This window comes from Rhinopithecus roxellana, chromosome 6, assembly GCF_007565055.1.
Source record: "Rhinopithecus roxellana isolate Shanxi Qingling chromosome 6, ASM756505v1, whole genome shotgun sequence".
Taxonomy (NCBI): Eukaryota; Metazoa; Chordata; class Mammalia; order Primates; family Cercopithecidae; genus Rhinopithecus; species Rhinopithecus roxellana.
The window spans coordinates 117,549,354-117,575,515 of NC_044554.1; the positions used below are offsets into that span (position 1 = coordinate 117,549,354).

The following is a 26,162-nucleotide window of genomic DNA, read 5'->3' on the forward strand; positions in this document are numbered from 1 at the left end:
CCTTTTTAAAAAACATGTTTTGCCTGAAATACTTCAATATGCAAATCAAAAGGAACAGACAGGAGATCTGGAAGAAAGGGCTTCTAAAATTTTATAGATGGTAGCATTTATTATAAAAAGTTGAGTCTTCTGTGAAAATTAAGATTGCTTTGCATTTTTTTTTTTTTTTTTTGAGATGGAGTCTCGCTCTGTCACCCAGGCTGGAGTGCAGTGGCCGGATGTCAGCTCACTGCAACCTCCGCCTCCCGGGCTCACGCCATTCTCCTGCCTCAGCCTCCCGAGTAGCTGGGACTACAGGCGCCTGCCACCTTGCCCGGCTAGTTTTTTGTAGTTTTTAGTAGAGACAGGGTTTCACTGTGTTAGCCAGGATGGTCTTGATCTCCTGACCTCGTGATCCGCCCGTCTCGGCCTCCCAAAGTGCTGGGATTACAGGCTTGTGCTTTGCATTTAAAATATATTTATGGCAACAATACTGATTTTAATATAGTTTTTAAAACAATAGTTTATTGACATATTCATATACCATAGAATTCACTCTTAGAATATACAATTCAGTGTTTTTTAATATAGTTTTAAATAAAAGTTTGTCATTCTGAATTCATTGTTTTTTCCTTTCTGTTTGGACTCTTCTCTTTTTATTATTGTACTTATTTTGGTACCTTTGTAGAGTAGTTGTAATCTTAAAATTTTCAGCTTCTTATTAATCTGGGCCCAGCATTAGATGTAGCCTTCAGATCAATGGATAGAACTGAAGAACTTCCATGTTCTTGCAGTGGATTCCCATATTTAATAAATATTTTAATACTTATCAATCAACTATGTGTTTCTGAATTTCTAACAGTTTTAAACAAACAGTCTTTCCAAAATCTGTTATTCTGAAGTTAGTTGTGTTATTTCTCTTTTTCAAGAAATAATTAAGTTAGAAGAAGTCCATATGCTTTCATTTTAGGCATTTAAGCATCATATGTTCACTGATGAAAGTGTTCAGGAAGAAAAGAGCTCCAAGTGCAGATAGTATTGTTGCTGCTGGTGGTAGTGGTGTGTGTGTGTGTGTGTGTGTGTGTAGAGTATTCGTGGGACATCTCATCTCCATAAGGTCACTGGGTCACTCTTAGTCCTTACATTTCACTTGATTAGAAGAGAAACAGCTATACTTTTCTCTGAACCTTCTGGCCCTTGTGCAATTGGGTATTTCAGTTATATTAGAGCTATTAATCATGCCTTTTTATAGCTCCTGTTCTTTGCAGTGTGTTTTCACTAGAACTAGAGATTCTTGATTTCTCTTTTTATCATCCTATTTTTGAATAATGAGGGAACTGAGGGGATTGGCAAATATTTAATAGACTTCAGTTCTTGTTCCTTTTCTTATAAAGTTTGAAGTTGCCAGCTCTGCAATTAAAAGTTTTCCATTGGTTCTATTTCAGGTTAAGGCTCAGTAGCTGTTTTGAGTAACATTAATGCAGTTTGTGTGTGTGTTGCAATTTCCTGTGATTTGATTTGTGAACTGACATCCTTTTAACTCACTCTGCAAGCATTTATTGAGGTCCTACTGTGTGGCATTGTTCTGTGCCTTTGGGATACATCAGTGAATACAAAAAATAATTCTTTCTTCTGGGCTTATGTTCTAGCAGATAGACAAATATAGTAAATGATGCAGTAATACATTGTATGGTATGTTCAAAGGTGATAAGTACTATGGAAAATAAAAAATATGGCATGGTAATGGAGACTGGTAGTGCGGGGGAGTGTAGGGGGCATACGTTGTAATTTTTAGTAGGGTAGTCCATTAGGCTTCAGAGAAAATGACATTAGGAAAAGACTTGAAGGATGTGGGGAGTGAGTCATACAGGTATCTTAGGAAGAGCATTATATGTAGAGAGAACAACCAATATGATGACCCCAAGGCCAGAGTGTACCAGTCAAATATGAATAAGAAGATGACTACTCCAAAGAAGATAGGTGATGTAACATCTTATTGGAAACTGTTCTGGTAGGAAATATTTGGGATTATCCATATCTCTGGCAGTATTTTTGGTTTCATCCTGCAGTCTCACACTATTGGTTTATCCCACCAAGGAAGAACATACAGATTTTCAGTATGGTGTCTAAATGTAATCTATTCCCCTCCTCTTCCCGTAATCCCACAATGTAATGCATTTGAATTCTTCTTTGCAAGACAGTATTACTTCCATGCACTTAAATGTAGTTGTATCTTATGTTTAGTACATGCATGGTTATGAATTACTCCTTTTGCAAGATGCTCCTTTTGCAAGATGTTTTATCTGGTGTGGTTGGCAGATATTTTTAGAACTAGCCTGCCATAAAGCTTACTAAGTAGCAGATACTTTCTACTGTGCCTAAGAGATGAGCAGCACACTTCCAAGCTTTCTTTGAACATGTTAATATCTGGTTTCACAAATGAGAGAAATAGGACTAAGTTGCATTATGACGGAGTTTTGTTAGTGATTTAAAAGGAAAAGTAAGATGATTCAGCATTGGAACAGACTATAAATGGGGGTTGAGGAACTGCCTCAGGAACTTATAAAACAGGTTCAACAATCATTTTTCAAAATGGTTTTGTGTAGATGTTTCTTTCCTTACAAGTGAGGGAATGAATCATATAACTCATCGAGCTTCCCCAAAACTCAAAAGTTCCATTCTTCTCCATCTGCCTTATAGATAATGCCCATGCAAGTCATGTAGCCCAACGACCACCAAACTCACTAACAAATGTCAGGTGAATATAGTTAACGCAGGAACACAGGTCAGAAGTATTTCAGGAGAATTAGTGTAATGCATATGCTGTTGAGAGTTACACTCTATAAAACAACGATTGTGCTTATAATTACTGGAGAACTCACAGGGAAACCAGTAAAGTAGTTAAACTATGTGAAAGCAACCTTTATTATGTGAGTCCTAAGAATTACTTTTCACTTTTGGCTAATCACAGTTTGCAAAATAACGTTTGTTCATGTTATTGTCAGATTAACAGTTGTCAGCTTTGTTTTAAATTTGTAAGTGAGCGCATTCTTTGTGCTAAGCAAGGTGCCAAACGTTGGGACTACAGAGGCACTTGGTATAGGGTTGAGAGTGGAAGATGGTGTAGCTATAAGCCATGCACCTCAATGGAAGAGGGATAAAGGAATTGTCATCTGGAAGTGACAAGGGAAGCAGGAACAATTCTGATTCCTGAATACAACACGAAATTCTGTTCACACTCCTTACACTTTTTTTAAATCATGTGGCAGAATAATATGCCTAATGTTTATGGAGCTAGAACATTCTGGGGACTTTTTTTTTTTTTTTTTTTTTTTTTTTTTTAAGATGGAATCTTGCTGTGTTGCTCAATTTGGGTCAAACTCCTGGGCTCAAGTGTTCTTCCCACCTCAGCCTCCCCAGTAGCTATAACAACAAGCACCAGCCACTGCACCAGCTCATTCTGTGCATCTTACATGTATTCAGTCTCCACAGCAATCATCAGAAGTCGATACTGTTTTTTGTGTTTAATAGATAGTGAAACTGAGGCACAGAGAGCGTAAATAATGCCCAGGATCATTCAGTTTAGGAAGGGGTGGAGCTAGGATTTGAACATAGGAAATTTATCTCCAGTATCTGGAGTTTTAACCACCATTGTATGCAGCTTTTCATAAGCAACTGCTCACAGTTTTAAAACAGAGGGAAAACTCTTGGACAAAGCAATTTAAGCATGGCATTGTATTATTGTCTTGTACGATAAGAACATGTCTTTCCAGATAATAAAAATCCGTTGGTAGGGCCTTATCTTTCTCAGAGTCCATTTTGGTTCTCCTGGAGTCCTGTGTACACATTAGGAGTTCAGGACTTGGTGGTGGTGGTGGAGACTGTGAGGCATGCAGGGAAGGCCAGAGAAGGACAAAAAGGACACCTGATTGCAGTTTGCTAAGGATGGCCAATCAGGGAAAGTTTCAGTCAGGAGCCTTTGTCAGGAGGCAGCTTCCCAGAAACCCACTGGGGAAAGTTCAGAGCGACAACCCACCCAGTTTTCAGAAGTGAATAAGTTCTCCTAGGGTATCATTTGATAAATTAAATAAAAAGTGACCATATTACTTTGAAAGTATTCATTTGCCTCAAAGCAATAAGAAGTTGAAAAAACTATTATAAAACATAGAAAGAATGACTGTGCCTGGCCTTTTTCCTTTGTAAAAAAGAATCAGGATATCTTGTAGGAATCCTTTCTTTAACCCAGCATGGCAAATGTATGGAATCCTCATTAAACTGCTCTGATTTGCCTCCAGTAGAGGCAAGAATTACAGAGTCTGATTTATTCAGCATTGTATCAAAACACATCAACAGTACAGAGACCTGAGTCACATATGGAACATACAGAAAACAGTGTCTGAGCCCCTGTATACACATAGTTTTGTTAAGGCTGAGCAGCTAATCAGAGGGAAGGAATGAATGGCTCTCCTCTAGCTAGCGGCTCCAGAGCTCCACCATCCTGTGATGGCTCCTTGTAATTTTATTCATCTTTTATGTTTCTGATACTGTTGGGGTCAAATTCCATGAGGCTTTGATATGAAATTGTTTCTTTTTTTTTGAGATGGAGTCTCGCTCTGCCGCCCAGGCTGGAGTGCAGTGGCCGGATCTCAGCTTACTGCAAGCTCCGCCTCCCGGGTTTTCGCCATTCTCCTGCCTCAGCCTCCCGAGTAGCTGGGACTACAGGCGCCCGCTACCTCTCCCGGCTAGTTTTTTGTATTTTTTTTTAGTAGAGACGGGGTTTCACCGTGTTAGCCAGGATGGTCTCGATCTCCTGACCTCGTGGTCTGCCCGCCTTGGCCTCCCAAAGTGCTTAGATTACAGGCTTGAGCCACCACGCCCCGCCGAAATTGTTTCTATTAAGAGCTGAGTTCATGCCAGTGAAGAAAGAGTTTTGAGAGTAAGGGTTTTATTTCTTTTAAATATTCAGATGTGAGGTTATAAAATTAATTAGATATCACGAAGGTTATATTAATGTATATATTTTCTTGTAGTGAGATGCATTTCAGAGCTAGGGGTAGTCTTCATGTGATTCTGACTTTACATCGCTAGACTATGTTAGTATGTCTTAAGTCTGTAAGACCCTTCAGTGGTGATCTATATCCTATCTCCCTCATTTAGAGTGCAGTTTTTTTCTCCTATTTCCAGCTCTTCTGAGCTGGGCTCAGTACTAAAAAGTTTGCTTGTTTTAAGTAGTGATTATCTTCTAGGTTACAGTTGGCTACAAGCTTTTCCTGCCATAATGTATACACATGCACACATAAGCACTGTTGGATGGCTAATGGATAATGTGACTTGATTTGTGCAGTTTTTCTATGTCTCCTAATAATGTTATCTCTTAGGATTTCCTACTTTCAAAGATGATTTGGAGTCAGTGTATTTTAAAAAGGCATTTCACTTTTCTAGGGAAGGATTAGATGACAAGATTGATCTTTTTTTTTTTTTTTATCACAGGGACTAGCTCCAATAAATAATAGAAGTATAAATAAAATTAGTTTCTAGAGTCTTTTTTATTACCTTTGTCTAACAGAATAATTGCATTATTTTTCAGCCCCTTAGGTTCTTTATTAGAACATGTTTGAAAAATTGTATTCATTGAATTTTTTTAGATTCAGATGTTTTTGAAGTCAGAATCCCAGAAGACCGTATACCAGATACAGGTAATGCAGTACCTATAACAAAAATTTTCATTTTGGATGTTAGTATTTTCTCTCAAACATGAATTGTGGATGGATTCTTTCAACTTTCTTGAAACTCAAGGGCAAGGAGTTACTCTTCAAAGCAGCTTGGAGACACCAGCTGGTAGTACGTGGAAGCCTCTGAGTTTAAGAATTTGGGGGCAGATTTATGTCATACTAAAATCACTGTTAAAGATTCTTGCTATTTTCTAACCTATGTGTGCATTGCAAGACTACATGGTTTTAAGACATGGTTTTCTCAGAGAGGGCTGGTAGTCTGTTTTCTCTCTTTCTCTCTCTCACGGACACACACCACAGTCCCATCTTCTCCTTTCTTTACTGTGGTAATTAGGATAGCTATAGGTAGTGTGTTCTTCCTACCAGTCTTCATTCTAGCCCATTGGCAACCAAGAAAATGAAATATTTTTGCAGTGGTTCTTATCTCTAGAATTATCTCATTTGGTGTCCCAATAAAGAAAGCCTTTGGTTAAAAGAAAGAAGGGAAGAAAGTCTCTGGTGTTTGACAGTCAAGTCATAGGTGAAAACCCGTCATTTGCATATCCTTAATATTAGGGACTTAACTGCTTTTATTTTTCTCTTACTTTTGCTTTGCTCTTAGAGTGTTTCTTGACTAAGTCCTTGGAAAACTTTTAGATGAGTGAGATATGTTAGTAAAGAAGGCATATGGTCTTATGTTTAAAATTTGAAACATAGTTCCGTAGTTTATTATATGTAAATATGTGAGCAGAACATCCTTTAGAATTATGTAGTTTCATTCTTTAGTCCTAGGAGAGAAAAGGCCTTTATACATCATATGAAATTGTTTCCCAAAGGAAATGCTATGGAATTTATATGTACTAGCTGTTTATCATGGGATTTTGTACAATGATGTTTCCTATTTTTCTTTCTTCAGACACTTGGAGCTAGCCCTTAAGTAAAAGTGAGACTTTACTCTCAGATATATCTAATGTCTATTTAAGCAAATGAAATCAAGCAAAGAAAAATCCATTGATATTACAGAACTGGCTAAAGTAAACCTTGATGTGAAGAACTCACCATTCTTAATTTTATTATTTGGACATGGCCTACTTCTGAAGTTGCCTCCAGGAGAGATTGTGACCCAGCTGGCAGGGACAATTCTTATTTCTAATTCTGCTTTTAAAATTACTATTCATGTGAGAGTGTAGTTGACAGCCATTTACTCATTTTTCCTCTTCTCTACTTTTTACCCTTTATTTAGCTTTTGATAGTTACATTATTCTCTGCAATGAGCTTTATATACTCTCTTCACCATAAACAAACATGTTAAGCGTTTTCCTCACAGCATTCTGTAATTGTGACTATTTTCAGTTCATATATGGGGAAAAAGAGGATGAAGAGGAAAGTTTTCCTAACTCTACTCTAAATGAAATATCAAGCTAATAGTGGGACTGGGAAGAGCTCTCATCTCATTTCTCACAGGCCTTTCCTGTACCAGAAAAGAGTATCCATTTCCCAGGACTGATTTGTCTGAGACATTTTTGTCTGCTGATTTTGTTGCATCTAAATGTTAGAGTTCCTTGTACTCAGATTTAATTATAGCTCAATATAACTATACTATATTATATTGTTCTCAGACTAGTAAGTATCTTAAAGGTCTGCTTTGGCTTTCAGGATTATGTGAGTAAGCATTTTCTTGTTCAGGCCTTAAATTGAAGGCCTAGTAATGGGCAGCTAATGGCCAAGATAATGGAGAGACTGATTTATCAGAAGATAGCTGAAGCATAAATAAGTAATGAGGCTGCCTGACTTCCTGAATGGAGATGAGAAAATAGGAGCTGGTGCCAGTGACAGCATAGTCTATCTTTTTGTCTTTGCCTCTAGTTTGTTGGAGCAGGGACCGCCTTGGCAGCCAGGGAATCACAAGAGTCCAGGGCTTTTAGTGCCTTCAGAACTGGAAATGTAGCAAGATGTAGCAAGGTAAATTCAGGGAATGCCTCTCAAGAGTTCATCTTATCCAAGGAAAGCCTTTTTTTTTTTTTTTTTTTTTTTGTAGACTGTGTAGCCTTCATCTAGGAATTCCTGGGTAGTGAGATCTACATGATATAATCTCTGTCCTAGGAAAATGTATCCCAAAACAAGGGCAAGAAATTGTTTACATCAGTTGTGATATGGTTTGGCTGTGTCCCCGCCCACATCTCATCTTGAATTGTAGTTCCCATAATCCCAACATGTCATGGGAGGGATCTGGTGGGAGTTAAGTGAATGATGGGAGTGGTTACCTTCATGCTAGTCTCATGATAGTGAGTGAGTTCTCACAAGATCTGATGGTTTTATAAGGAACTTTTCCTCCACTTCACTCTGTACTTCTTGCTGCTGCCATGTGAAGAAGGATGTGTTTGCTTCCCCTTCTGCCATGACTGTGTTTCCCGAGGCCTCCCCACCCCTGTGAACTGAGTTAATTAAACCTCTTTCCTTTATAAATTACTCAGTCTCAGGTATTTCTTCACAGCAGCATGAGAACAGACTAATACAAGTTATAAATTTTTTTATGTAAAATAAAACCAACAGCAAGAATGGAAATTTGACTTGGAAAGCAAGTATAAGTAGATGAGAATTCCATGAGAATTGCCCATGCTTTAGACTCACATGGAGTAGCTCTTTAAAATATATGGGCTTCGAGGCCAAAGTAGAAACATTGCTTGAGTTCAGGAGTTTGAGACCAGCCTGTGCAATGCAGTAAGGTCCTGTCTCAAAAAGAATAAAAATACCATGGGAATTCCAATATTTTGCTCCTTTCCCCCCCTCATTTAAAAAAACAGTATAGGCTGGGCATGGTGGCTCATGCCTGTAATCCCAGCACTTTGGGAGGCCAAGATGGGCAGATCATGTTATCAGGAGTTCGAGACCAGCCTTGCCAGATAGTGAAACCCCATCTCTACTAAAACTACAAAAAATTAACCGGGTATGGTGGCGTGCGCCTGTAATCCCAGCTACTTGGGAAGCTGAGGCAGGAGAATTGCTTGAACCCTAGAGGTGGAGGTTGCGGTGAACTAAGATCATACCACTGCACTCCAGCCTGGGTGACAGAGTGAGACTCTGTCTCAAAAAAAAAAAAAAAAAAAAAAAAAAAAAAAAAAAAAAAAAAAAAGTATATTGAGGTTCTACTTTGTGAGAAAGCGTGCCAAGGTGCTTACAGAGCTATTGGCCCTTAATTTAGCAGGAAAGACTATCTGATTGAATTTCTTTTTCTTCCTTTTGTATTTTTCTTACTCATTCCCTCCTTTTAGAAAAAACTTTTAAAACTTTTATTATTTTGGTTGAACTCAACAACAAAATGTAGGTAGTAAATTGTCATAAGAACATACGTTTTACTTTTAAGAAATAATGCAGGAATTTAGTAAGTAAATATTCACTTTTGAAAGTTAAACATATTTTGTCATAAATAGTGAAGGAAAGGGAAGAGAGCTGTTGTTTATTGGACATCTGTTATCACAAAGGAGGGCATTTCTTAGGTTAGTTTAGAATATCACTTTTCAACCATTGGCTATACCTTAGAATGACATGGATAGCTCTTTAAAAATTGTTTTTTTTTTTTTTTTTTTTTGAGTCGGAGTCTCACTCTGTTGCCCAGGCTGGAGTGCAGTGGCCGGATCTCAGCTCACTGCAAGCTCCGCCTCCCGGGTTCACGCCATTCTCCTGCCTCAGCCTCCGAAGTAGCTGGGACTACAGGCGCCCGCCACCTCGCCCGGCTAGTTTTTTTTTTTTTTGTATTTTTTAGTAGAGACGGGGTTTCACCATGTTAGCCAGGATGGTCTCGATCTCCTGACCTTGTGATCCACCCGTCTCGGCCTCCCAAAGTGCTGGGATTACAGGCTTGAGCCACCATGCCCGGCCTAAAAATTGTTGATGCCTGGGATCCACTGCAGACCAAGTATATCAAAATTGCTGAATTTGAGGCACAGACATTAGTATGTTTAAAAAAGTTTCCCAAGGCAATCTGGGTGTAGTGGCTCATGCTTGTAATCCCAACTAATCAGAAGACTGACGTAGGAGAATTGCTTGAGCCCAGGAGTTTGAGGCTGCAGTGAGCTATGATCACATCTCTGAATAGCCACTGCACTCCAGCGTGGGCAACACAGTGAGATTCTGTCTCTACAAAAAATTAAAATAAAAATAGCTGTGTATGGTGGCACATGCCTATAGTCCCAGCTACTCAGGGGGGCTGAGGTGGCGGGATCACTTGAGCCTAGGAATTTGAGGTTACAGTGAGCCGTGACTGTGCAACTGCAGTCCAGACTGGGGAAAAGAGCATGACCCTGTCTCTAAGGAAAAAAAAAAAAAAGGCTTCCCAGGTGTATTAGTCTGTTCTTGCACTGCTATAATGAAATACCCGAAACTGGGTAGTTTATAAGAAAAGAGGTTTAGTTGGCTTATGGTTCTGCAAGCTGTGCAGGCTTTTGCTTCTGGGGAGACCTCAGGAAACTTAAAATCATGGCAGAAGGTGAAGGGGAAGCTGACATGTCTTACATGGTCAGAGCAGGAGGAAGAGAGAGAGAGAAGGGGGAGATGCTACACACTTTTAAACAACCAGAGCTCCTGAGAACTCACTCACTATCACAAGAACTGCAAGGAGGAAAGTCCACCCCCATGATCTGGTCACTGTGCACCAGGCCTCTCCTCCAACACTGGGGATTACAATTCTACATATGATTTGGGTGGGGATGCAAATTCAAACCATATCAAAATCTAATGTGGAACCAGGATTGAGAATTTTAGAAGTTTTTTGATGTCTTTAGTTCCAGCTTGATCTTCCATAATAGATCAGTAATACATAGTGTGCCTTGTAATATATAGCATGCCTTGTAATTTCCTGGTTGTGCTGAGCTGTTTGCCATTTTTGTGCCTTTGTTGTTCCTTTTTCCTGGAGTGCTTTCCCTTACATTGTCAATCTGAGGAGCACCAATGCATTCCTTGGTATCCCTACAGTTGAAGGACTGCTGTTGTATTTTATACATATATCAACTGTTGGACTTATACTCACTTTGTAATAATTTGTTTAGTACCTTCCTCTTTTGACTATGAGTTTCCTGAGTGCAAGAGCCACATCCAACTCATCCTTCTTTCTCAGGGCCTGGTATGGTTGGCACTCTATAAGTGTTGAATGGACTATCGCTTATTTAATTATTACAGCAAATCTACAAAGTGTGTGTTATTATTTTTGCTCTTTAAGAGATGAGGACTTTCAGTTCAGAGACATGAAACAACCTGCTCTAGTTTATTCCACTGGTAAGTGGAAGACCTAGAATTCAAATGTACCTCAGCTCTTTAAAGTTTGTTCTTTAAAAATTGTGCTATTTTGTTTTGTTTCATTTTGTTTTAAAATGTCCTGTTGCCAGGCACTGTTCTGGTTCTTGTAATACTAAATGCAGATGGTTGGATTTCAAGAACAGTTTGGTTTAAAGAAAATGTGTAAATTAGATACAATATATAATCAGCTTATGAAAACTATGGGTGTTACTGAGATGGAGAAGGGACAGTAACATGGAGTCATACTATAGAAATATGGACAGAAAACACTAATGTTCTTACATTTATCATACCAATTTACATATATGTAGACCTGTTGGGTAGAACTGTCTTTTAACAGATGCCATTGTAATACAGTTCCACTTCAAAAATTTAATCCCATATCTTGATGTGACCACAACAAATTCTAGAATGAGAAACCTTCATCTGAGTAGAGATATACTATCAATCTTTTGCAGCTCTTTTGCCAGAAGTTATCATAAGGCTATGGGGGTTTTTCAGTTGCCTTTTCTGATGTAGAAAAGAGGGATCATATATACAAGTCATATTTGGTCTCTCTGTATATACATACATATATACACACACACATACTTTTTTTTTTAATTAAACTGAAGATGTTAGACTTCTAAGAATTATACTTGTAGTTTTTTTAAACTGAGCTGAAGTAGTCAAATGGCAAATACGTGTTTAGGACGCAGTATCTAAAGATTCTGTTACATGCATTAAACCCTTATTTTTAATAATATTAATTACTTTCACAGTTATCTTATTGTATACTACCTTTTGATTGCTGATATTCCCACCCGATTGGTAAACATCAATTTGTTGTTCAGGTTGGACTTAATTAAAAACCTAAAGTACCTCGTCTTTCTCCTTGTGTCAAAGTTCTGATTCTACTATGAATGTTGTACTGCTAACTTTGCTTTAAAAATTGGCTATCAATAAGGCAGTCTTAAAAAGTTCCCTTGTGTTTGCTCTCTGGGATAGGTAGGCTGGCCTTGGTTCATTGAATCTAGAAGATATGAGGAGAAGAGGACAGGCTGCCAAGAAGCAAAATGCATGAGGAACATGAGTGTTATGTTAATTTCACATTTTAATTTCAGCTATTGCCCATGAATAATAAACAGGCCCCAGTCTGGGGATTGTATCATGTTCTTATGGTCCTAAAATTTCTATGATTCATTTTTGAATTTAGAAATTAGAATTATCTTTATGTAATTATATTGATTTAATTGATATATTTATTATGTAATTATTTATTATGTAATTATATTGATTTATTAAGAGTTCCTGCCATCTGGAGAGTTATTTTATATTTTTGCATTTTTCCCCTGTATCTTTTCTTTCACAGCTTCTATAAATGTCAGCCTCACTGCTTGTCTCAATCCCTAAAACACATATGTACTGCACACATATACTTTACCATGTCCATGTAATTTCTTTTCCTTAAACGAGGGATTTCAATATACATATTTTTAACTATAACTCTGAGTTTGTAAGCTTGTTATCAAATTGGCCTTAGGACATGGCTTAGGACATCAGCTGTGGTCATGTTATTGACTTTTGGATGAAAATGGAATTCTGAAGATTGTTTTTTATGTTTTGATTTTCTTGTCGTATCTTCTAAAAATGCTCTTCAGAGCATTTTCATGATACTGAAATGACTTCTATTATAATAATTATTCATTAGAACCCAGTAAAACCTGCAAGTACCTCCAAGCTGTAGAATGAAAGCAAGGAGTTGAAATATGATGAAAAAGGCCTACCAGCAGGTGGGATGCCTACTCTGCCACCAAATATGTGACTTTGAAAGTGACTTTTGCCCACACTGGCCTCAGTGTCCCTATTTATACACTAAGGATCTTATGTTACATGAGCTCTAGGAATTCTGTCAGTATTATTCTGATACCTGAAGTACCTGTTTAATAGTTTTTAAAATCAGAATTCATTCTTAAGTAGTAATTTGAAAGATGGCATTTCTGCAAAATTATGTTTTACCAATGTCTCTGAGAGGTATTACTACTTTTTAATCTTCAACTTAAAGTTAATAAATATTGGAATTTTTCCTTGACAGTATCTTAGCCTGTTTCCCCCACTAAAGGAAAATCTTGGTATTATACTGATTCTCTCTTCTCAAACATACCTTTTTCCTTAAACTAAAAAGGCAAGATCTAAGAGTAACTGTCTGAGAACCATCCTGGCTCACTTCAGTGGTATTGAATAATAAGCCTGATAATACAGCAATTTGGTGTAATTCATTTACTTTATTCCATCTCCAAGATAACCTTAAGAAGCAACCATATTGGCCGGGTGTGGTGGCTCACACCTGTAATCCCAGCACTTTGGGAGGCTGAGATGGGCGGATCACAAAGTCAGGAGATAGAGACTATCCTGGCTAACATGGTGAAACCTCGTTCTACTAAAAAAAAAATACAAAAATTTAGCCGGGCGTGGTGGGGGGGCGTCTGTAGTCTCAGCTACTCAGCTACTCAGGAGGCTGAGGCAGGAGAATGGTGTGAACCCGGGAGGCGGAGCTTGCAGTGAGCAGAGATCGCCCCACGGCACTCCAGCCTGGGTGACAAAGCGAGACTCTGTCTCAAAAAAAAAGAAGCAACCATATTTCTTCTCTCTGTCCTATTTATTGGCCAGAAACATGGGGAAGATAGGTTCCTGAATGTTGGAAGACCACACAAAATGCAAAGAAACCAGGCTCACATTTATTTTAGTGACCACCAACACAAGTTTAGTTTGGGTGAGAAGTCCTGTGTTTTGGGTTTGATCCTTGAGGCCTCATGAGTTTCAGCCCTGCTGCTGGAAGTGTCTTGGTTTTAGCCAAACTGGGAGGAAAGTGATATTGAATACTGGTGCAGTCAACTCATTGGAACTGCTTTTCAAAGTGTTCAGGGACAGTGCCAGTGATGCTGTATTAGTTTCCTGTTGCCTTTATAGCACATTAGCAGAAACTTAGTTGCCTGAAACAACAACAACTTACTGTCTTACAGCTGTGGAGGTCAGAAGCCTGAAATAGGTCTTACAAGGATAAGATGAAGTATTGGCAGTGCTTTGCTCCTTTTGGAGGCCCTAAGGGAGATTCATTCCTTGCCTTTTCTAGTTTCTGGAGGCTGCCTGCATTCCTTGGTTCCTGCCCTCTTCCTCTTAGCACTCTGATCTCTACTTCCACCATCAGACCTTCTTCTCTGATTTTAACCCTCTTGCTTTCCACTTATAAGGACTCATGTGATTAGATTGAGCTCATCCAGACAATCCAGGATACTCTCCCCAAGTCAAGGTCCTTAAAAATATCTGCATAGTCCCTTTTTCCATGTGAGGTAACATGTTCGTATGTTCTGGATATTACGGTGTAGGCATATTTAGGGCTCATTATTCTCCCTACCACAGATTCCTTCTAGTTATTATTGTTGTTAACCTGGATGTTACCTCCTTCTGGAGGCCTTCTGAGACACCCTTAGACCTTCATCTTCCCTGGTCATTCTCGACAGTATTTCCCTGTTTTATTAAGTCTGAGAATACTATGTTTATTTTCTAAACTTGTTTTTAACTTAATTGTTCATTTTCTGTCTCCTCTGCTATCAGATAAGCTGCACAGGAGCAGAAACATGATCAGTTTTCTTCACTACTTTATCCCCCAAATCTAAATAGCTCCCAGCACTTGGTAGGCTCTCAGAAGGTTATTGAATGAATCAATCTGTATACAGTCTAAGGAAGCTTGCCTTATTTTAAAGCTATGTTAACATACTCCTGTTCCTATTACTATCAATAATGCAAACATTCTTACTAAGCAGTAGTTAAGCATTCTGTCAATGGATTTTCTTTTGAATTTAAGTACATGAGTTTCTCTTTGGGACATGACTGAGATCAATAAAATAAGATACCAGATGTAAAATGGAGCTGCAGGAAAAAGAAAAGATAAGAATTAGAATTAATGCAGACAGTAAATACCTTGCCAAGAAGAATTTTAACATTACCTCGATTCAAGCTGTAATCATGGATACCAAGGTGAATAACATGTGGCCCTTGCGTTGTTCACCACAGATTTGCAACATTAATATTTCTGATTCAAAGGAAATTGAGGTAGGAGCTTTAATAGTCCTACAAGAAGAATGGAGGAGGGAGAGGTTCATTTTAACTGAAACATCATTTCTGGTAAGCAGAGGCTCTTCCCAAAACATGGTTGTTAGCACTCTAGGAAACTCAAAGAGCTTTAGGTGGAAGGAGTGATGTTATCCATTGACATCACTTTAAAAGCAATTTTAATGGAAAGAGTGTCTTTCTATAAGCAGTTAATTTATAACTATTCAGTTGTTGTTCATTTATACATCCAGGGAACTGATAACAACTTTCGAATGAATCAGGCAATCAGATCAACTAAATACCTGGTGCTGGTCATTACTAAGGTCTTGATGTGATATTGACCTGTAGTGAGGAGGAGAGGAGGAGGCTAGACGAGGTTGGAAAGGCTTCATGGAAGAGTGGTGCTATGCACTGAATTGTGCCCTCCCCAAATTTATATGTTGAAACTCTAACCCCCAACATGACTGCGTTTGGAGATGGGAGACCTTTAAGAGGTGATTAAGATCATGTGAGGTCATGAGGGTGGGACCCTAATCCAATATGACTGGCGTCCTTATAAGAGGAGAAAGAGACACCAGGCATGTGCACTTAAAAAGAAAAGGCTATGTGAGGACACAGAGAGAAAACGGCCATCTGCAGGCCAAGGAGACAGGCCTCAGGAGAAACCAAATCTACCAACAACTCAACCTTGGACTTGTAGCTTCCAGAACTGTGAGAAAATAAATTTCTGTTTAATCCACTCAGTGTGAGGTATTTTGTTTTGGCAGTCCTAGACAACCATAGGTAGAACTTGATCTAAATCTTGAAGGATGAGTAGGGCCGTTTCTGGGAAACAGCTTTGGTGAAGGGTCTGGTTCAGAAAAGGGCTCAGCAAAATTAATGAATGAAAAAGCCACAGAAAATGTTGGAATGAACATAGCTTTTGGACTAAAGAGCAGAGGAGAGAACTGAGTGTAGGTGGGCTATGGGTAGGTGCTTATGTACCGTTATGCCTGGAGTGGGGAAGGTGATTATGGAAGATCCTGAAATCCAGGGAGAAGGATTTTTTTTTTTTTGATACAGTAGAAAATCTATGGCTTACATTTGGGATTTTGATAAGGAGTCAACTTTAGAAAAATCAGGGGATATGATATATGACAGAGGTGGAAATGAAGAGTAAGGTGTGGCTCCAAGAACTGCCATAAAAAAAGAAAACGAAGAATAGTTGGGGCTGGGTATTAGTTGAGAAGACTTAGGAATGATAGTTGAATGGCTAATGAGGCTCAGAGGTACCCCGGTAATTCTTAAGTTTTGAGGTTTTATGAGGATTAGAATGTGTTAGCAACAGAATTACAAGATTCTTCCATACCTACTTCTTTAAAATAGGAGGATAGACTTTAAAACAGAAGAATTATCCTTTCTTTCCAAAAAGCTTTGTTATTAATCAGACTCTCTCCTTTCACCTAATCTCATAGTTTACTGCATGTGAAATCCCAGGGATGGTTGAGGTCCCCTGTGGCCCCAGAGAATCCTAAGATGTCCCTTCTGGGATGCGCTTGTTCTCAGGGAGCAGCATTTCTATTGGTCTCACATACTATGTGCATTTGCTCATGTGGCTTTTAATCTCTAAAATAATGTTTGTCTCTCACTCATAGGTGGGAACTGAACAATGAGATCACTTGGACTCGGGAAGGGGAACATCACACACTGGGGTCTATCATGGGGAGGGGGGAGGGGGGAGGAGGGAGGGATTGCATTGGGGAGTTATACATGATATAAATGATGAATTGATGGGTGCTGACGAGTCGATGGGTGCAGCACACCAACATGGCATAAGTATACATATGTAACAAACCTGCACGTTATGCACATGTACCCTAGAACTTAAAGTATAATAAAACAAAAAAAAAAACAAAAAACAAAAAAAAAAAAAAAAAAAAAAAAATAAAATAATGTTTGTCACATGTTTCTCATTTTAGTGATTATACATATTTATTTTAGAGGTTTGGATACTGTGGAAACATAAACACAAAAAAATCCAATAATTTGGAGTCCTACTGTTTGGATATAGCTATTGTTCATATTTGGTGAGTCAAATGGAACTCACAGTTTTGCTTCCTCCTTTCTTTTCAGTTAATTCACATGATTAGTCAGTATGCAAATATTAATGCTATGGGAAGCACTATATTTTTTAGTTTAGAGTCCCTTGTGGTTTTCTCTGGGAGTTCCTAGGATAGCATAGGAAATAGTGATTTTTTTTTTTTTTTTTTTTTTTAACACAAGAACATTTTGATAGGTGATATTGGCAGTAGATGTGCAGAGGTTCAATTTTGCTTTTAGGAAGATGTGGAAACCTTGATGAAATTATGTCTGGTAAATTAGAACTGAAATAACTATTTTTAAAGTATGTCTTTGTGATAAGCGAAAAAGGTATTTTGTAGAGGTTTAGATATCTTCTTTCTAAATATATCATGTTCACCATATTATTGTATTATTAAATTAAGCATATTTTACTTATTTTCTTTCCAAATGTACAAAACTTTATTTTAAAGAAGCTAGTCACTTAAAATCAGATAAGATGAATGAAGCGCAGTCATCTTTGAAATGAAATGCTTAACCACTTGAGGTAAACTAGAAAAGTAGGGCACTTGTCCTCTTTGATTGGGTGGTAATTTACTTCAGATTGGTGAATGCTTGGCTTCTAAGAAGATGTAAATTTTACTTTAATATGTTTTCACTTATTCTGCATGTTGAATTATTTTCTTATGATATTGTAAGTGTTTTGAAATAATCATAAGAAAGACTAATTGCCTGATTAGTGTGGCTGAGTAATAAATAACCTTTTTTCTTTTTGATATTGTAGTTGACTCATGTTGACCAAGCAAGCTTCCAGGTGGTTGCCTTTGGAACGTCGTTCATTCTCGATGTCGTGCTAAATCAGTAAGTGTTGAGCTGCACTTGCTTTTGTCAGATACACATTAAATCCACTTTCTTTTCCACTTGTAAAGTTTTTTCTTGCTGTATTGTACTTCATCTTCCTATACCAGTTAAATATTACATTTGAAACTATACTTGTTGACTGTAGGTTATAAAGTCTGGCAGATAGCAAGAAATGTATATTCATTTGAAATTGACCACCTATATTAGATTTAATAATGTGAAATGAAAGGCAAGAGTTACCCCAATATTTTTTGTAAGAATATCTATAACTTAAGTTTCCTGTGAATGACAGTAAATTATGAAAATAATACTTTGGGTATTGAAGTATCTTCTTTGAGAACAGCAGGAAAGAGAAGGTTGCACTTTTTGATTAATGATTCAGAGGACTGGCTGCATGATAGGTGATGCTAAATAATACCTGGAGTTCATTAGATGCTTTGATATGGTGGTGGATTTCTGTGAGGTTTCTGGTCCTGGGATTATCCTGTGAATACAATATAATTTTAGAAATAGTTGTCTACCTAGAATTTTAGGTTTGGAAGGTGCTTTTGATTTGTTGCTGGATTTAATCTCTTTCATGTGGTCTAAATGTAGTGTTTAATAAATCTGGTTGGTTACTGTTCACTTTTTTAAAAAAGGGTTTCTATCCTACTTCTGATCATGGGCAAGTGGGCAGATACCAGGGTTCTGCCAGGCCTATGCTTCTGAGCTGGGCAGCATTGGGCCATAGTTTTCTGGAAGCATTTCTACAACCGTTCAGGAAGAAAGTCTGAGGCCAGAAATTCAGGCAAATCGACCAAGAGTGAGAATTAGAGCCTAAGTTGTCTGCAATGGGGAATCAACTAGATGGAAGACTGTCAGTTAATTTAAAAGAGCACATAAGAGGCAAGACTTAAGACCATGTTATCTGGATAGGTAGCCATTAGCCACTTGTGGCTGTTTAAATTTAAATTAATTCATTCAAATAAAATTAAAAATTCTGTTCTTCAGTTGCATTAGCCACATTTTAAATGCTCAATAACCCTCTCTGCCTTCACTCCCTCGTCTACTTAACTACCTAGTCTCCTTCTCTGCTTCATTTTAAAAATAATACTTATCACCATTTAATATATAGATGAACTCTTATGATATTGTCATTTTTATAGGTCAAAGAAGTTTGACTGCCATTATTGATGCATGGCCATCTAATATTTGATATTTTGATTATTTATTTGGTCTATAGTCTTTTTTCTACTCCTAGAATGTAAGCTCCTTGAGGGCAGAGATTTTCTTTGCTTCACTGATATATCCTTAACACAGTGTAGGGGCTAAACTTCAGGCTGAGAGTCATATTGACTCAGAAACCAGAGGATAGGATTAGCCAGGAGACAGAGGTGAGATGACCAGGAGAGGAAGAGTGAAACAGCAAAAAAGATGATAAATGTTTGAGACTAGCTTCTGAAGGCCACATGTAGATACTAGGTGTGATTTGGAAAGTCAAGTTCTTAGGTCTCTATTTTAATAACTCCCTTCCATCCCTCTTTGAAATCATTGTCCCTGTTAGTAATCTGTGTTTTCTGCTTCCTGATCTTTGTAATTCCTTGACTTTTAATACTCAAACAAAGAAGGGATATTTATTCATGTCCATTCTGGCCAAACTGCCTCACTTACTTTGGAGACATCCGAGTGCAAAGACTTTCTGTTCCTGAAGGAGACATACATATGGTCATACTTATCAAAGCATGAAGTTTGGAATACTGGGGTTGAAGCGAAATTTCTTTTGAGATATTGGTAGAAACCTCTATTGGGCATTTTTCTTTCTATTTCAATGCAAATTTGCAATTACAAGATATATAAAGGATTAAATAAGAGCATAAGTGGAGGTAGCCTGGGCTGAGAAACATGCAGTGTGCTCATTTTTTTTTTTTTGCCTGGGATTGATATTAAACATAGGTGGCAGGTAGCTGTTATCTTTATACTATAAAAATCATGATGTGATACAAAAATGTTCATCTTATTTTTATGTAGAATGTTTTTGTTTCATGGTTTTAGTTTGTATATTATCTACGTTGGTTAAGGAGCAGGAATGTGAAAAACAATATGTTCTTTAAACTTTTTTTTTTCTTATGAAGCAATTCTGGGGCTGTGGAACATACAGAAATTTTTTTTTAACTGGAGGAAAATTAAATAAGTCTATATGTAGCTAGCTTCTGGTTGCAGAATGGATCCAATAATACATATTTTTTGATTGGAATGGATGGAAAAGTATCATTACATAATGTTTCTTCTTAATGTTCAGTAAATAAAATTATCTATAAGTAGATTATACAAGAGTTTAACCTTTGAGTAGTAACTTCCACAGGAGGCTGATAAAAATATGGAAAGGTTAAAAATGAAAAGCACAGCCAGTTTCTGTTTCATCAAAATTATCAAGAAAAGGGTGGGGAGTAGTTTTTCTTCATGGGGTCATAGTTGTCAAATTTCACTCTTTAGGACAGATGTATTAACAAAACCAAACATATGGCCTGGTCTGGCCACACTAGTACTGAGGCTGCATTGGACCTTTCCAGAGGTCAGCAGTAAGTCTTATACTTTATTGTAAAACATTCCTCAGAAAGAAGAAAGCTCAATAAAGACATGTAACTCTATTATCTGAGCGATTCAGTCCAATTTTTTTTTTCTTGTACATCTCCTGTTCTTGAAGAAGTGGATAATTAAACTACTCCAAACAATGCAAGGATGTTGAAAAACATTTCCTTTCAGCAGAACTATTTGATCCTTCGCAACAGGGGACCTGACAAAAACCATGCATAGCCCCCCAACAAAGAAGCAAGTGCTGTCTTTGGACTGTGTTTGGTTGTTTATGATGTGAAATATTTAACAATTAGAAAAAAAATCTTTTATAGCCTGCTTTTTTTGGAAGGGATTCTGTTGTACAGCTCTCAGATCTTGGATGGTCCAGTGCCTAAATTTTGAGTGTATTTTACAGATTCTCAGCTTCTTGCCTTCTTATTTCAATAACAATGAAATGGTTTTTCTCACTGTATGATCCTTATAGCAGTCTTCTTTTCCCTCAGTTTTACAGTAAGTGGTGGGAGGACAACTAGGAACTGAAGCATGACAGATGTCAGCAGATGGGGTTGCCCCTGAAGAATGGGAGGTGGCATGGAGGTAGGGAATAGGGAGAGAGAGAAGCAGAAGCAGGGTTAGATAAGGAACTCCCAGATTCTGTTCAAAAGAGCACATTTAGTCTTGCTTTCTCTCATTTAGAGAAAGCATTTCCAATAGTTACCTCTTGCTTGCTTTACACTGTGGCCCTTGAATTTGTAGGGAAGGTAAGAATCACCATGGGTAAAAGACAGGATCTGAATTCAATGGGAATTGAAAGTTAGGTCTGGAAGAGTCTCATCATGCTATATTTACAGTGTGGCTGATGATGATGATAAAAATAAGTGATGAGGATAAGATTATAATTAAATGATGATGTTATGTGATGATAATGAATAACAATAGATACCTCACTGTTATTAATAAATCTGTAACTGAATGCCTTGCTGTTCCACTGAATTCATTATGGTGAATATTTGTTTCCATGTACATTTAATACAAAGTTATTGTGTATAAGACAGATCTGTGTTTGGAGTAGTTTGGAATCCTTATGTTCATTTCATATATATATATACACACACACACATGCACACCTCATATATAGGAATATACATATACATATAAACATATATACATACAGATATATGTATACACACACACACACAAGTTTTCTAAGCCTCTAGTAATGCTAAAAGCTTCTCTAGACCCTGAAGATTTAGATTTGAGAAGAAAGGAAACAAAGATTTTACTCTTAGGGAATTTGCATCTAGCCAGAGAAACAAACAATGAACATTTTAAATAAGGTAATTTCAGAGAGTGACAGTGCCATTTATAGAGAGTGCCTGATGTGAGGATGAAAATAGCGCATTCAAGAATTTGTTGTCAGGGACAGGCCATCTCTAAGGAGGTGGCATTTGAAAGTAAGGGGCCTCCGGCCGGGCGCGGTGGCTCAAGCCTGTAATCCCAGCACTTTGGGAGGCCGAGACAGGAGGATCACGAGGTCAGGAGATCAAGACCATCCTGGCTAACACGGTGAAACCCCGTCTCTACTAAAAAAATACAAAAAAATTAGCCAGGCGAGGTGGCGGGCGCCTGTAGTCCCAACTACTCGGGAGGCTGAGGCAGGAGAATGGCGAAAACCCGGGAGGCGGAGCTTGCAGTGAGCTGAGATCCGGCCACTGCACTCCAGCCTGGGCGACAGAGCGAGACTCTGTCTCAGGAAAAAAAAAAAAAAAAAAGAAAGTAAGGGGCCCCCATGCAGAGGGAACAGCAAGGGTCAGGGCCCTGTGGCAGGAATAAGCTTAGCATGCTTGAGAGACATAAATGTGGCTAAGGAGGTTGGAACAGGGATAGCCAAGTTATTAAATGCGGTTGGAAAAGTAGAAGGAACCAAAATATCTAGGGCCTTGTAGGCAACAGAAAGACTTTGGGTGAAAGTCTAAACAGAGGTTATTGATTTTCCCCACACCATTTGTTGCATTATTCACTCCTTCCCCTACTGGCTTATAACGTTTATTCATCAGATTCAGTTATTACATACATTTATTATTATTATTATTTTGAGACAGAGTTTTGCTCTTTTTGCCCAGGCTAGAGTGCAATGGTGCGATCTTGGCTCACTGCAATCTCTGCCTCCTGGGTTCAAGTGATTCTCCTGCCTGAGCCTCCCGAGTAGCTGGAATTACAGTGCACCATCATGCCCAGCTAATTTTGTGTTTTTAGTAGAGACAGGGTTTCTCCATGTTGGTCAGGCTGGTCTCGAACTCCTGACCTCAGGTGATCCACCTCCCTCGGCCTCCCAAAGTGCTGGGATTATAGGCGTGAGCCACCACGCCTGGCCCAGTTATTATGTATTTTAATGTTTTTTCAAAGCAATGTCTTCTGAAGATCTATTCATTGATTTTTAGGGCTTAGTACCATCATACTATTTATTGTAGCTTTATAATGTGTTTTAATAGCTAGTATGGAAATACGTTCCATTATTAGTTTTCTTTTGCAAAATTTTCTTAGATTTTTTGCCTCTTTTAAAACAGAAATTCAGAATAATTTTGTCATTCTTCCTTTACTGGACTGTCACTTTATTGAATTCATTGGACTGTCACTAAACTTATATTTTAATTTGGAAAAAACAGACATTTTTACAGTGCTGAATCTTCCCATCCAACATCACAGTGTATTTTTTTAAATGTTAAGCATTCTCTTATATGTCAGTAAAATTCAGTATTTTTGTTTTTACAGGCCCTAAACATATTTTGTAGAATATTTTCCTAGGAATTGTATTTGTTTTTGTTGCTACTGTGGATGTAATATTTTTCCATCATATTTCATAATTATTTATTGGTGTTATAAAGGAAAGCCATTGATTTGTGTTGCACCTCATTGAACTTTCTTATTTTTGCTAATGGCTTTTTATTGTTTCCCTTAGGTTTGAATGTAACATTCTAGTTTGACAATAACATGAATGGCAAATCATTTGAGTTTTTCTTTTCAAAATGTTGCTTACTACTATTTCCTACCTTAATGCTTTTTCTTTTCTTTTTTTTTTTTTTTGAGACGAAGTCTCGCTCTGTCGCCCAGGCTGGAGTGCAGTGGCCGGATCTCAGCTCACTGCAAGCTCCGCCTCCCGGGTTTATGCCATTCTCCTGCCTCAGCCTCCCGAGTAGCTGGGACTACAGGCGCCCGCCACCTTGCCTGACTAGATTTTTTGTATTTTTTAGTAGAGACTGGGTTTCACCGTGTTAGCCAGGATGGTCTCGATCTCCTGACCTTGTGATCCACCCGTCTCGGCCTCCCAAAGTGCTGGGATTACAGGCTTGAGCCACCGCGCCCGGCCCCTTAATGCTTTTCCTACAAGTTTCTGAACTGTATAATTTGGTGATAATAGCATTTTTATATTGTGTTTTTTTGGTAATAAAAATAACTCGTGTTCATTGTTAAGTAAGTAGAGTGTTGATTATTGATTTGTGAGAGCTAGTCTTTATTTGTTAAAGCAGTATCTTTTATATTTTAAGGAATAGGTATTAGATTTTATTGAATGTTTGTCTAGTCAGTTAAAACTTCCAGGACTAGTCGGGTTTCTCATTGGTGACACTAACCCTCCACAACAAGGCCTTTAGGTAGGTTTGGATTTTATCAATTGACCTATTATTATGATTTATTATATTAATGTTTCCCATTATTAAAAATTATTCTCAATGCCGATAATAAACTTGACTTTGTCATGTTGGATAATTCGTTGTTTTGTCCCATATGTTGCTGGCTTCTTTGGTTGTAACTATGAAGTAGAATTACCATTTCTATTTTTTATCTTAGTTATTATGGCACAAGCCCCTGCTGACATTCTTGGTGTAAATTAATTCTATTCCCCAGGTGTTTCCTTTAACTATTTCTGAGATTGGTCTCTAGCTTTTAATTTTATAATCACATTCCTGCCACTGATAGATCCCCCTGCAGAGACCTACAGACAGCTGGTCTGCTAGGCAGTTTCCCTTCACTAGTGATGCCTGCTAACATCTGCCAGAGTGGTTTCTTGAAGAACCCACAAGCCCAAACCTATCTACATGCCTTGTTGTGGAGGGTTGGTGTCACCAGTTGGAAAGCTGACTAGTCCTGGAAGCTTTTTAAGAGAGAAATCTTTGATAAATAATTTTTTGATGTCTATTGATATATTCAGGTTTTTCTACTTGTTTTTGAGCCCAACTTTGAGAAATTATAGTTTTGCAAGGAATTATCCACACCATGGAGTGTTTTACCTTTATTCATATTTATCTGTGTGTGCTTCTCGGAAAATAATTTCTAAAATTTCCCCTGTTCCTGTTCTTATATCCTCTTTCTGAATCCTATTTTTATTTGTGGTTATCTTACCAAATATAAATACTTTTAGGACCTTTTTTTTTTGAGACAGTATCTCGCTCTGTCGCCCAGTCTGGAGTGCGATGGCCTGATCTCGGCTTACTATAGCCTCAACTCCCTGGGCTCAAGCAATCCTCCCATCTCACCCTCCTGAGTAGCTGGGACTACAGGTCTGCACCAACATGCCCGGCTAATTTTTGTATTTTTAGTGGAAACACGGTTTTACCATGTTGCACAGGCTGGTCTCGAACTCAAATGATTGCCTGCCTCAGTCTCCCAAAATGTTGAGATTACAGACATGAGCCACCATACCTAGCTTAGGAACATATTTATTGTGTACAATGAAATAGCTTTTATTTTTTTAAAGAATTTTATTGGCTGGGCGCAGTGGCTCACGCCTGTAATCCCAGCACTTTGGGAGGCCAAGGCGGGTGGATCATGAGGTCAGGAGATCGAGACCATCCTGCTAACATGGTGAAACCCCATCTCTACTAAAAATACAAAAAAATTAGCCAGGCATGGTGGCGGGTGCCTGTAGTCCCAGCTACTCAGAGGGCTGAGGCAAGAGAATGGCGTGAACCCCGGAGGCAGAGCTTGCAGTGAGCTGAGATCGCACCACTGCACTCCAGCCTGGGTGACAGAGTGAGACTCCATCTCAAAAAAAAAAAAAAAAAAAAAAAAAAATTTATATTTCATAAAAGTCACCCATTTCAAGTATACAATTCAGTGATTTTCAGTACCTTTACTGAGTGGTGCAGCAATCACCAAAATTCAATTTTTAAATAATTTTCATTTCTCAACAAGATTGTTTATTGCCATTTACATGTAAACCTCATTCCTGGTCCCAGCCCAATGCAATCACTAATCTACTTTCTGTCTTTATAAATTTGTCTTTTCTGGACATTTCTTATAAAGGGAATTATACACTATGTATTCTTGTATCTGGCTTCTTTTACTTGGCATGTTTTTGAAGTTCATTTATGCTGTATGTGTCAGTTCATTCCTTTTATTACTAAATATTATTTCATTGTATTGATATATCACATTGTGACTATCCGTTCACCTGATGGTGGACATTTGGGTTTTTTCTAGGATTTGTCTAGTATGAATAATGTTGCTATGAACAATCTGTCTGTGAAGTCTTTGTGTGCCTAGATGTTTTCATTTCTCTTGGATAGATACCTAGAAGTGGAATGGTTGGATCATATGGTAGTTTTATGCTTTGAGAAA

The 26,162-nt window shown here is 38.0% G+C and overlaps 1 protein-coding gene across 9 annotated transcripts in view; it reads left to right on the plus strand.

Annotated features, from left to right (window-relative positions):
• ADAM22 (ADAM metallopeptidase domain 22) overlaps window positions 1-26,162 on the plus strand; it is a 253,989-nt gene that overhangs the window by 19,660 nt on the left and 208,167 nt on the right. For all 9 annotated transcript variants that reach the window (XM_030933154.1, XM_010370658.2, XM_010370659.2 and 6 more), the window contains one exon: window positions 17,917-17,993. In XM_030933154.1, the coding sequence (XP_030789014.1) occupies window positions 17,917-17,993 (77 nt within the window). The remainder of the gene's footprint in view (window positions 1-17,916; window positions 17,994-26,162) is intronic.